The sequence below is a fragment of the Coenobita brevimanus genome, chromosome 47, assembly GCF_032717465.1.
Source record: "Coenobita brevimanus isolate Jiangsu-jjx chromosome 47, ASM3271746v2, whole genome shotgun sequence".
NCBI lineage: Eukaryota > Metazoa > Arthropoda > Malacostraca > Decapoda > Coenobitidae > Coenobita > Coenobita brevimanus.
Genome location: NC_137000.1, coordinates 26,660,598 through 26,673,033, shown reverse-complemented (window position 1 = coordinate 26,673,033; position 12,436 = coordinate 26,660,598). Strand labels below are relative to the sequence as shown.

The 12,436-nt window shown below is 41.3% G+C and overlaps 1 protein-coding gene across 1 annotated transcript in view; it reads left to right on the top strand.

Annotated features, from left to right (window-relative positions):
• Positions 1-12,127, top strand: part of LOC145399132 (uncharacterized) — a 150,705-nt gene extending 138,578 nt beyond the window's left edge. The window contains exons 18-20 of the mRNA XM_080271871.1: positions 1,499-1,562; positions 2,852-2,942; positions 12,071-12,127. Coding sequence (XP_080127997.1) covers positions 1,499-1,562; positions 2,852-2,942; positions 12,071-12,127 — 212 coding nt within the window. The remainder of the gene's footprint in view (positions 1-1,498; positions 1,563-2,851; positions 2,943-12,070) is intronic.
• The last annotated feature ends 309 nt before the right edge of the window (positions 12,128-12,436 follow it).

The window sequence follows — 12,436 nt, the reverse complement described above, 5'->3', positions numbered from 1 at the left end:
TCTTAAGTTTGTGAATCCCACCCTATATTCCTCGCCCTGTCTTGGCCCCTTCTCCCTCCACCTACCCTCCCTTCCCTATCTCCCTGCATCCCCGTCCTCTGATGTCCTTCGAGCTTATAATTTTCCCCTTGTTTGATTCTTCCTTTTTCCTGTACCGATTTTTACTCTTTACTCCTTACAAACAGCTTTTTCCTGAATGTCCATACTCTTATGTGTAAACTGGCATTTCTTTAGCCTGTTGAGCAGCGATCCTAGCTCTCCTACCCCAGAGTCCCCGTTCATTAATATTTTCTTTTCTTCACCGTACAGCACAAACTTTTTCACAATGTCAAGAAGGAATGAGGCTGCAGCTCTTTTCAAACGACCCTCGCTGACCATACACTGTCCTTGGGTACTCAAAGAACTTCAATTATTTCATGCCTACCAGTTTCATGCCCTCTTTAGTCATCCAAAGGGATTTACTTTACAGAGGGATGAATAATCCGTGAAAGCAATTGCAAGTACTGTTTGGTTTCTACTGTGCACGTCATAGAGGAGTAGGTAGCGTCACGGAGGAATTTCGTTAAGTACATTAATTACGTAAAGGTGGTTGACAATTTACAAATATTTATAATAGTTAAAAATTACGTTTGCTACGTTGTCGAAATATTTTGAGTCAGAGAGGCCTTTTCAACCAAGGTTTTCCACATTTTTTTTTTCTCGTCCGTCAACCCAGTTCGGTGTCACGTTACAAGGAGTGTCTTCTTTTCCCAGATTTCAGCGTTCCTATTTTATCCATTCTCAGATCCGTCGCTCAGCACAGGATCACATTACATTCTGATGACTAAGATCCTGTGCCCTCGTGTAGTTCCTCGCCCTGTTTATATCGCTGGGCCTTTTCTGAGCAATATGAGTGAGTGATCCTACCCATTAGTTAACATCTTTATGCATATCGGCTGTTTCACAAAATCATTAACTAAAATAATATGCAGCGCACAGAAGACCTACAACCTTCAAACTACCAACACACACAAAAAAAATCATCTTGGAAACCCTTACGAAAAACAAGTCAATTAGTGGGTAAAAAAAAAAAAAAAATGAAGGAAAAAATCGCACTGAGATGGCGCAAGAGGAAAGGCCCATAACCTTCGAAAAAATTATAAATCAGTGGAAAAACTGATAAAGGTAGAGGAAATAACTATCATACTATTTTTAAAGGGGATAATGATAATAATGGGAATATTTATACGAACAAAATAGAAACTGGAAGCAAGATGAATTTTGTTCGTAATGACATGTTTCATTGACCAAAAAAAAAAAAAAATGTTATGCTGCATTTGTTAATTATCGATCCTCATAGGTTTTGCATTCATTACCTGCCTTTTCACTATCCTATCTTATAACAGTCCTTTCTCATGACCACCCTACCTTGAAATCACCCTACCCTATGACCACCCTACCTTGAGATCACCCTGCCTTATGACCATCTACGACCTCTGACCTGCGCCTCTTTTGCCAGGTGGGGTACGGTACCGGGACAGGAGTACCAGCCGACAGCGACCAGTCTCCATGTACACGTCCAGGTAAGGCAGTCAGGGAAGGTGTCAGGGGCTAGTATGAGGGACTAGTGTATGGGGCAGTTGGAAGGGTCAGGTGTCAAGGATTGGTGTGACGGCAGGTGTGAGGGACTAGTGTGAGGTGCTGGTAACAAGAGTAGGTGTCCAGGGCTAGTACCAGGGCAAGTGTCTGAGGAAGGTGTGAGGGGGCTGGTGTCAGAAGCAAGTGTCATGAGCAGGTGTCCGGATTAAGAGTTTAGGATGTAGGAGTCAGGAGTAGGTGTCAAGAGCAAGTTTCAGAAGCATGAGCCATGGACAGGTGTCAGGGGCAAGTGTTATACAAGTAGGTGTCAGGGGCAGGTGTTATACAAACTGGTGTCAGGGACAGGTGCCAGGAGCATGTGCCATGGACATTTGTCGGAGGCAGGTGTCAAGTGTCAGGAGTAAGTGCCTGGGACAGATGTCCTAGGCAACAGGCAAGGGCAGGTGTCATGGACAAGTGTCAGGGAGGGGTGTCATGGGCTGGTGTCAGATACCAGCAAATGTCATGTGCTGGTGCCGGGGGAAGGTGTTCTATTGGTAGGGTTTGTCTGTCAGGAAAACATGTATTTTCGGTACAAGTGCCATTCAGATTTTAATTTCACTCGAGTGCAAGTGCTATTCAAACTCTGACGCAAATATCTGGCTTATCCTTGGCTTATGATGATAATGATGATAATGCTGGTGGTAGTAATGATAATGATGATGATGATATTAAACACTAGGTCGATTACAGTTATTACTAGTGAAGAGGAGTGTGCACTGAAATCCGATCTGCGATTTCGTCCACATCCTCACTCATTTTCTGCTCTTTTCTCCAACTCATTTCCTTTAAATCCTGTTTCATATTACTTCACGCCACCTCCCCCTTCACTCTCAGCTATCCATTTTCCTTCACTTAGGCTTCCCTCTTTATTATTTTTCCCCTCTCATCGACTATACACTCTTCTCTCATATTCACTCCCTCTCCTTAACTCTCCCTCTCAACGTCGCTCTCTTTCTTTACCAGTTCTTTCACTGACTGCATTTTTTCTCATTCAAACCCTATTCCTCTTTTTCCTCACATTTACCAACCGCATTCGTCTCAACCTCACGTCCTCTCTCTCTCTCTCTCTCTCTCTCTCTCACACACACACACACACACACACACACACACACACACACAACACCCCCCCCAACACAACACCCCATCCCTCCACCCCCACACACACCATCTCATATCTCTGTCTCTCACGTCCGACCCTCGCATTTCTCTCACATTCTCTCTCTCTCTCTAGTGACGCATGGGGCTCTCTCTATGACCTCCACTCTCCCACACGACAGTACAACATCACGGACGCCTTCTCTTCGGCCTCCCTAGCGTACAAGGTGAGTGGCCTACTGGGCGTAATGTAGGGTAAGATTTTCGCAAGGCAACGTTCAGTACTTTTTTTTTTTTTTTTTTACTACTTTTATGTGCATGTTTTTGTTGCTTTCATTAATTTGCTGTGCTTATGCTGTATTTTGTATGTGGGGTCAGTAGTACTTTTTTTTTTTTTTTAGTGGGAACTAGGGTATTGGTGGTGGTGATGATCATGATAAAGAAGCAGATACTCCTAGTGATGATGTAAATTATGTTTGATGATGATGATCATAATGGTGATAAGGATGATAAAGATTATGTGTGATGATGATAATGATGGGGAAGATGATGATGATGCTGTGGAGACAAGAAACAGCCTCCATTAACCCCCTTCTGCAAAGCCCCTTAAGATGAATAAACTCGCCCGGCGGTGGCAAGAATGAAATGAAAAAATTATCATCTTATACGTCAAGGCTATGTCAATCTTTTCTCCACATTTAAAGTCTATGTCAAGCTTTTTTCCACATTTAAAGTCTATGTCAAGCTTTTTTCCACATTTAAAGTCTATGTCAAGCTTTTTTCCACATTTAAAGTCTATGTCAGGTTTTCCACATTTAAAGTCTATGTCAAGCTTTTTTCCGCATTTAAAGTCTATGTCAAGCTTGTTTCCACATTTAAAGTCTATGTCAAGCTTTTTTTTCCACATTTAAAGTCTATATCAAGCTTTTTTCCACATTTAAAGTCTATATCGAGTTTTTTTCCACATTTAGTCTCGTTGTATAATGTAATTTGCTGTATACGTATATCAATGGGCGGCCTTTGCAGTAGTAGAAGCCTTCCCTTAAGCGGATAACATCGTCTGGGGAAAGCAAAGGCCAGAAAGATGTCATTATGTTGGTAGACTTGTTATTTTCTGGCTTGTAAGAATGATAAGCCTTTCCTATCGCTCCTGTCTATCTATCTGACCCTCACACCTACGTTACTGGAAACCATCTACCTTGTCACTGTGTTGTCATCTGGAGTCAGCACTACATCAAGTGAGTGGATGGCATGAACCTCCAAATACCAGAATAACAGCAATAACAACAGCGACTAGATAATAACAGCATACATAGAGTCTTACCCCTTCCATGCTCCGCCTCACCTCCTCTCTATCAACACACACATGCCAGAAAGTTGTGGCTTACTCCTGCTTAACTTGCTGCTAACTTAGAAGGGGCAAGTTTGGGGCTGGTGGTGGTGGTGGTTGTGGTGGTGGTGGTGGTGAGGTGTTGGCGTGGTGGGAAAATGATAATGATGGTGTAGGTGTATTAGTAGTCAAGGTAATGGTAAAGGTGATGATGATGATGATGATGGTGGTAAGGCATGGAAGCTAGTGGAAGGGGGGGAGGGAATATGATAATGATGGTAAAGGTTGTCATGGTGATGATGGTAAAGGACAATTAGAAGATGGATAAAATGAGAAAAAAAGGGATGACGAGGGCTGGAGTAAATGGAAATGGGTGGAAATAACGAAACAGACATAGCGAGACGAATGGGACTATTGAGAAATGAAAGAAGAGTGGGAGAAAGACAAAAGGACTGGCGGAAAAGGACGGTAACAAGACACAGACGAAGAGAAAGAAAAGAATGACGAAAGACGGCACAGAAAGAGATGGTTAAGACTTGAGAAGAGAGAAGCAGAAAGAAGATAAAGAGATAAACAGTAAGAGAAAAATGAAGATAAACAGAGATGAAAGAAGCACAAGGATAAAGACAGAAAAGAAAGGAACTGACGGCTTTTGTCTTGTTAAGTGGTAATGAGTTTAATTTCTCTTGGGGCGCACTTTTGCTTACTTCATCTCGATTTGTTTTCAGTCTAAAGCATACTCTCTCTCTCTCTCTCTCTCTCTCTCTCTCTCTCTCTCTCTGCCATAATGTTCAGTTAACCCCTTCAGCTCCAAGACGCACTTTCTGCTATCTTCCCGCTACCACCTGACGATTTTATTCAGTGTAGCAGAGAAGCCTAGCAGAGAAGGGAGTTACTTATGCTCTGTCCACCACGTCAGGCAAGAAAAGTCTCGCCACATTTAAAAAAATCGTCTGAAACTTCCTATAATAAAAATAATGACATCATTTGTGAGGTAAATATTCATCAGATATTCACAGCGACTTCTTGCACTTCATATTCCCAACCAAATGGATTATATTACTTTTGCCTCTGCGTGTTCTGCAAGGTCTATGAGGTAAGGGAAGTGGGGGCAGAGTGTATCCAGACTGCAGAAGTGGTAGTAATTTAAGTCTTCCCAAACGACTTCTTTCTGGACAGGACGCCTCACTATCATCCTGAGTGTTACTGATGCTAAGTCGATAGTACAAGGGTAAAAAACACACCAAACAATGTAAGGTGGTAATACATTAACTAGACTGCAATGGAAGAGGTCCAATAAAGCCTCCTGTGGTAACCTAGAATATGGCCCTGTAATTCAGAAACCTCTTTATAGGGTGCGTCCACTTCTAAGGCGAATGTTAAGCGGTGCCACACGAGCAATGTCTCTGGCAACATTTCCCCAGGCAACTCAATCTTGGCGGCTACTTTAGGGGAGGTTCTGGCAACTTTTTCGGGATTCTGGCAACTGTTAAAACTCATGTAGCCGCATCTGCTTAAAGTTGCCGGGAAAGCGTCACTGAATTTGCCAGGGAAAAGTTGCCGGAAAAGCCGCTCGGGTGAAGGTGATGGGTAAGGCGGTGCGTGGGCCGTTACATGGCAGGCGGGGGAGGACATATAAGATAAATAAAAATAAAACCACTCTAAATCTGACCTAGGCTATGGGGATCGGGAGTGTGGCTTTACACAGACAGACAGTGTGCGGCGGGGAATAATAATCATCCTCTCAAGCTAGGAGAGAGAGAGAGAGAGAGAGAGAGAGAGAGAGAGAGAGAGAGAGAGAGAGAGAGAATGTGTGTGAAACCATTCTTACGTATGCAGTCTCTTCACATACTTCATCGCAGGCGTAGATGATAAGGCAACGTAGTAACTCAGTAAAGCACCCGACAACCAAGCATGTATTAGCTTTAACTCACAAAGGCTTCACTAACCGCATCATGGCAGCACAATCTAATGAAAAGGGTAATAACTGAAGGGGTTTTAGCTTATCCTGGGTGCAAAATCACAATTCAGAGTCAAATCCTGTACTAAATGCTGAGAATATAGAAGACGTAGGTGCAGAGAGAGAGAGAGAGAGAGAGAGAGAGAGAGAGAGAGCTAGTGTGTAGAATATGCTTAGTACGTGGCTATATTTAGTGCTCTCAAAATGCAGACGTAGATTAGAATATTAATTTTAAGGTAAAGACTTAATGTGATACCAGCTTTCTACTGTCGATATCATTCTTCAAATATCATGATTCCTCAAAATATGATTTAAAATTTGAGTACTCGACTCGATGTTGCATATATAAATGACCATCTCCACGTTATTAAAGTTAGTGAAAGAATCTGATGGTCAAATAGTAAATAATAAACACAGAGGGATTATACACTGGCTGAAAACTGCAGTGAACGAATCCTACTGATCTTGTTAATGTCACGTAACTCAGATTACACAGGAAATACTTAAATAAGCGTTTGAAATACTCTCCGCAGCCTCAATAATAATAATAATAATATAAAAATAAGTCATCGGAGTGAATCTGTTAAAGACGAGCATGCAGGAAAATTGATAGGGGAGAGAGACAGATGGATGGATGGATGGAGAGACGCATGATTTCACAGTCCACAGATGAGCCCTACATTACAGGTGAAAGTGACTTAATAAGATGAAGTACAGAGTAGGTTTGGATGGAGACGGGAATTGTGATGGTGTGGGTGCTGAGTGAATGAATGTAGGACTCACTTCACCAGACTCTCTGATGGTAGCTTTGAGTGTCCTTTCCTGTTTCTTGATCCAACTCCTTTTTCTTGATCTAACCCGCCCAATGTACGACAGTGTGAAGCTGGGTTAGGTTGATGGTGATAAAAAATAAACTATGATAATATAATTCTTGTAGCAAATGAAGATAATATTTGTCCATTAAAAATCAATTACGCGTCTAATACTGTATGTAAAAGAAACTCAAAATCCAGCCACATACAACCACAATGAACAGGTAAGCCAGAATTATGTAACTAACTCACTTTGACAACCATTAAGGAACTATAATATATCAAGAAAATGCAAGTAATGACTCATGACAGTGGACCAGCAAAATACTGCGATTTAATATGAAAATAGTACCACTGCCTAAATGATGCCAAATGTCCTAAAAACTACCGCCGGCCTTCCTAGCCTTTATAAGTTGGCAGTACTGGTCTTAACGGCGTAATGACAAATGACGTAGCATAATACACGAATAAATGTCGTAGTATAATCCCAGCAAATAAAATTAATTGAAGCTGAGACATACTGTGTCTCGATATTCAGTGGTTATATCTTTAACATCAACTTCTTAAACTTGTTAAACTAGAAACACACACACACACACACACACACACACACACACATATATATATATATATATATATATATATATATATATATATAAAAAATCTGTAATGCCACTACCAGTAAGGACATGAAACAGAAATAGTATTAAAAAAAAAAAAAAAAAAAAAAAAAAAGGCTGTGAGGTAAGGAGTACAGGAGAAGGGAAAGGGCATGTCAAATATGGGTACAGGAGAAAGTGAGATAATGACAAACACCATGAAAATTAATCAGAAAAATAATTATAGCAAGAAGTAAAATTTGACAGGACAAGAGTGATAGGGAGGAAAGGAGAGGAACATGAAAAGGCTGAAAGAAAACGAAGGAAGAGGCGACAAGTAGAAAAGGAGAGCTGAAAACAAAAGGAACTGAAGCAGGGGATAGCAGAGTGAGTGAAAAGCAAAGGATAAACTGAAGGAGAGAATAGGAGAAAGAGATACGAATTGTTAGAGGGAAATATACTGTATACTGAAGATGATGTATAAGGAGAAGGGGGGAAAAGCATAAAAGGAAAAGGCGTGGAATGGAAAAGGCTAAAACAGAGGAAACTAAATGAAAGAAGTGGAAAGGTGACAAGAGAAGAATAGGATAACACCTAAAGGAGTGTACGGACAGCAGGAGATGAGGAGGAGTGGAAAGGACGGTAGAGGAGGAAGGAGCGAAGGAGAGGAACACGAAGAGCAAGCCAGGGTAACAGTATCTGATATGTTTGTTTGTTTGTTTCAGAAGCGCTACATCCGCTAGGTGCTAACACTTGACTCAGCATGCGTCCATCTCTTTACAACACTCTCTAAGTTTGTGAGTAAAAAAACAAAAAAGCTTAATATTTTCTGGTGTGTGTGTGTGTGTGTGTGTGTGTGATAAGAGGTATTCGTACTGAAAGACTGAAGGTATGCATGTGAATATTCAGGCACGAATCTATAAATCTATGAATGTATATATGTATGTACGTATTTATGTGAATGCTAAAATGCTGATGTAATTATGTCTGAACCACGCACATGTATGCATGAACCTGAAAACATCTGCATGTGTGTGTGTGTGTGTGTGTGTGAGAGAGAGAGAGAGAGAGAGAGAGAGAGAGAGAGAGAGAGAGAATGGGCTGCTCACCTCTGTTATGTCCTCTGCATGCTGACTTCTCTTACCCTCCCCCCCCCTCTCTCTCTCTCTCTCTCTCCTTCGTTCCATCCACTATTCCTGTTTCTCTTCTGTTCCTCCTCCTTCCTTCCTCCCCTCTTGCAAACTTTACTCTCTCCCTTACATCAGTTTGCCTCCCTTTCCCTTCTCTTTCCCCCCCTCCCTGCTCTGTTTCCTGCCTTTTTTTTTTTTTTTCTTACATTTCTCCCTTCATTAGGCCACACTTCCTCCCTTTTTCTCCCTCCCTTCCTCTCCCTTCCAGATCATATTTCATTCTTATCGTTATGCTTCCCCTTTTATTTCATCTACCTTCTTCTCGTTTTCTCCAGTCACACAAACACCTCTGTATTTAGAGTTTCTTTCCAACTTCCTCCTCCTGCACGCATCTGCAAAAGTTACTGTTTCGTCTCTCTCTCTCTCTTTCTCTCTCTCTCTCTCTCTCACGTCTTCCTGCCCGCATTAACTACACCCACGCTACCTCTTCTCGCCCACTCCCTTCTGAACCCCCCCTCTCCCTCCGTTACTCCCTCTGGCTGGTATTTTCGTTGGTTAAGAAAGCTCCCTAACACCTCTTCCTTAGTGATTTATTTTTATGGCTGATTACATATCCTTTTATACGTTACTGACGCAGAATAAGGCGATAATGGAAGGATGTATGTACCACAGAAGACGGGAAGGTGTAATAAATAAATCGCTTAAGAAAAGGTGTTATGGAGCTTTCTTAACCAACGTCTTGCATGGGATTAGTGGTATAACCTTAACCCTTTCAATCTGTCACTCTTGTTTTAATCCTGCAACTGCCAAAGCGATTTTATTCAGCGTAGGGGAGACTTAAGAGATGGACATGTCTTTCCTAAGTTCAATAATTTCGTGGGAAGCAGCAGGAAAAAAAATAATAAAATAATAAGAAGGGACATTATCGTATCGAAGGGGTTAATGGAGATGATCCTAGCTTTCTGTAGTGCTAAATGTGACAAACTGGATGCTTAAAGTGGCATGGCTTACTAATAAAAACATCAACTGCAGACAAAATAATGAAAATAATAGAAACTGTAGTTGCAGTAGTAGTAGTAGTAATACTAATACTTAGCAGCAATAATAATAATAATAATAATAATAATAATAATAATAATAATAATAATAATAATAATATGATGATGATGATGATGATGATGACGATGGCGATGATGATGATGATGATGATGACGATGGCGATGATGATGATGATGATGATGATGATGATGATGATGTGATGACGACGACGACGACTACGATGATGATGATGATTATGATGATGATGATGATAACGATAACAACGACGACGATGATAACATTAATAAAAATTCAACTGATGATGAATGATAAATAAAAACTCAACATACAAGTGACCCAAAAACAGACCAACAGTAATTACGATATGTTAATGCAATTCAGCTCTAAATAGACACATATAATTAATCAGGCACCGGGCAATTGCGTAGTTTTAATTATCGTGCGCTAATTATACCCCGACACTCATTACTCTGTGATTAAGGTTACGCAACGACGCTTAAATCACATGATGAAAACGCTCGCTTGGACAGTCAAAAAAATAATAATTAAAAAAAAAACACTTGCCAATACGAATATGCATATCTGTGCAAAAAATATATAAAATCCACATAAATCTACCTGTTCACATGATAACGTTTCTTTCAATATGGTGACCTAGTTTTCTTTTTATTTCGTTCTTGCTGATTCCAGACGATTTTATTCAGCTTAAATGTATGAGTTTTTCCCATGTCATGTATTTAAAAAATCGTCTCAATCTGAAAATCAAAGGGCTTACCTGCCTTAATGACACCTCTGCATTTAATAAGCATAAGCTCTCATAAATAACGAAGGAGGTATTTCTCGGGATTAGAATCAATGAATCGTGCGTAGTGGAGAGGTGTGGGCGTGGGCGTGGCTGGAGGAGGGCGCTCTGATGTGGTAATTCGGGGGGCGTGCGACAAACCAGCACTGGGATGCGATTTACCTAAGTCTCCCACGTCTCGCAACCTCCAATTACCGTCTGGCCAGAAATACGAGGCGTCCGGATGAAACTAAGACTGCCTGCAAGCACACACACCTCGAGCAGCTTGGGTACAGGGTTTCATGTGCTCACTTGCTTGTTTAGTGTTACAGCCGCTGCTATTTCCGCCACTCAAAGGACAAGAGGGCGATGACTTATGCTTAAACTATACCATGTTTAGTTTCAACTTATTATCAGTCTCTCAGTAAGGGTTGTGATTCCAGCCACTTCATTCAAAGAGGTCATTCCTAAAATCAACACAGCAGCCAGGCAGTAGCTTCTTTCTTACACCTATCGAATGTACAAGGGTGATTAGTCCGATACCCACTATGAGTTTAATATCTGACATGGGGAGGTTCTACGACCCCCACCACCGTTCGGACAGTAGCCGAAAGAAAATATAAAATACGTCCTGTGACTCAAGAAGTTAAAGGAAAGTATTCGTAAAGGGAAAACATGGTGAAACCCGAACTACAATTCCAACGGTTACTAAAAGAGTCATAAGATAAATGCCAGCTGTTAATATAAGAGTCAAAATAGTAGATGAGAGCCGGGCACTCCTCACCACAACGCGAGGGACCAACAGGTCTGTTGCTGTTTGCTTTTCTCTGTAACACATGTACAGCCAAAAGTGGTCTAATCCACCTCAATTAATCATTTATATTTCTGGCTTCGGGCAAGGTTCCAACATGTTTCGCTTAGCAAGATCTCATTAGGTTATGGCGCTGTTTGGAGACGGTATGAAAGTAACTGCTAGCCGTTTAACGCTGCACCGCCAGCAGTCATGCGGGCACTGGAAGTCAAACTCATATTGAAACTGGTGCACTTAACCAAAACTTTAAAAACACTAAATGATTTGTAAATATGCTGGCACAAATGATTTCCCCTTAATTTTTTTACATGAGTGTCTAAACGTTTGTGTTGGTGTAAAAAAGAAAAAATTGCTGTCACTAAACGTTACTAACCTGGAAAGCGTTAAAAAACTGGATCAGCAGTAATACAGATAATATAGAACCACATGGCAAAATGGCTATAAATCCTGCCACTTATGGAAATAAAAACTTAAAGGTTCCAGCCTAACGAAATATTTTCTTAGGTAACAGAAAATTCTTCAACTGACACTAATTTCTAGTGTTTGTGTTGGCATATGGATCTAAAGACCCCAGCTCTGATTCACAGCCTTAATCTGGATCACCCACCTCATGTGATGAAGGAAAACTAAGTTATGATGATGTTATTCCCATTCACTTAGGAATTCACGGAGTTCAGTCTAACCAAATTGTGTGTCAACTTTTCACTGGTAAAGTTTCGTCCTTCAATACCACTTCAATGAAAGGCCAAGCGTCAATGAATTAACATTACCTTACACAGGACCCACTATAAACTATTAAGTTCCCCAACAACACGGTCCAAATCGTTATAAGTCCCCGAGGCCTCACTTCATCCTCCCTGTATCTCCTTGCAGCAGCCCCTGAGGAAGTCCAGCAAGAAGTACCGAGCGCCTCAACCTCCTTGCACCTGACCTTACCCAACGGCGTGGGCAGTAGGTCCGTCGTGAGGTTGCCTGGCCAAGAGTCTCCAATGTTACACCTGTCCCTGCTTCACCTGTCTGAGCCCCACCTGTCTGACTCAGCGCAGATACGGAGGGAGAAGCGGTGTACGGTGCAATGCAGAAGACAATCATCCTCGACGCCCATACATTAATAACTTGATTCTCTCGAGCTCGTGGAACAGAAGAGTCTTGACTGAACAAATATCAAGAAATCTGGTATTCCACGAGTCTGTCTGAGTGAACTTAATTATTGTTTTCACATGTTTGTGGAGGGAAACG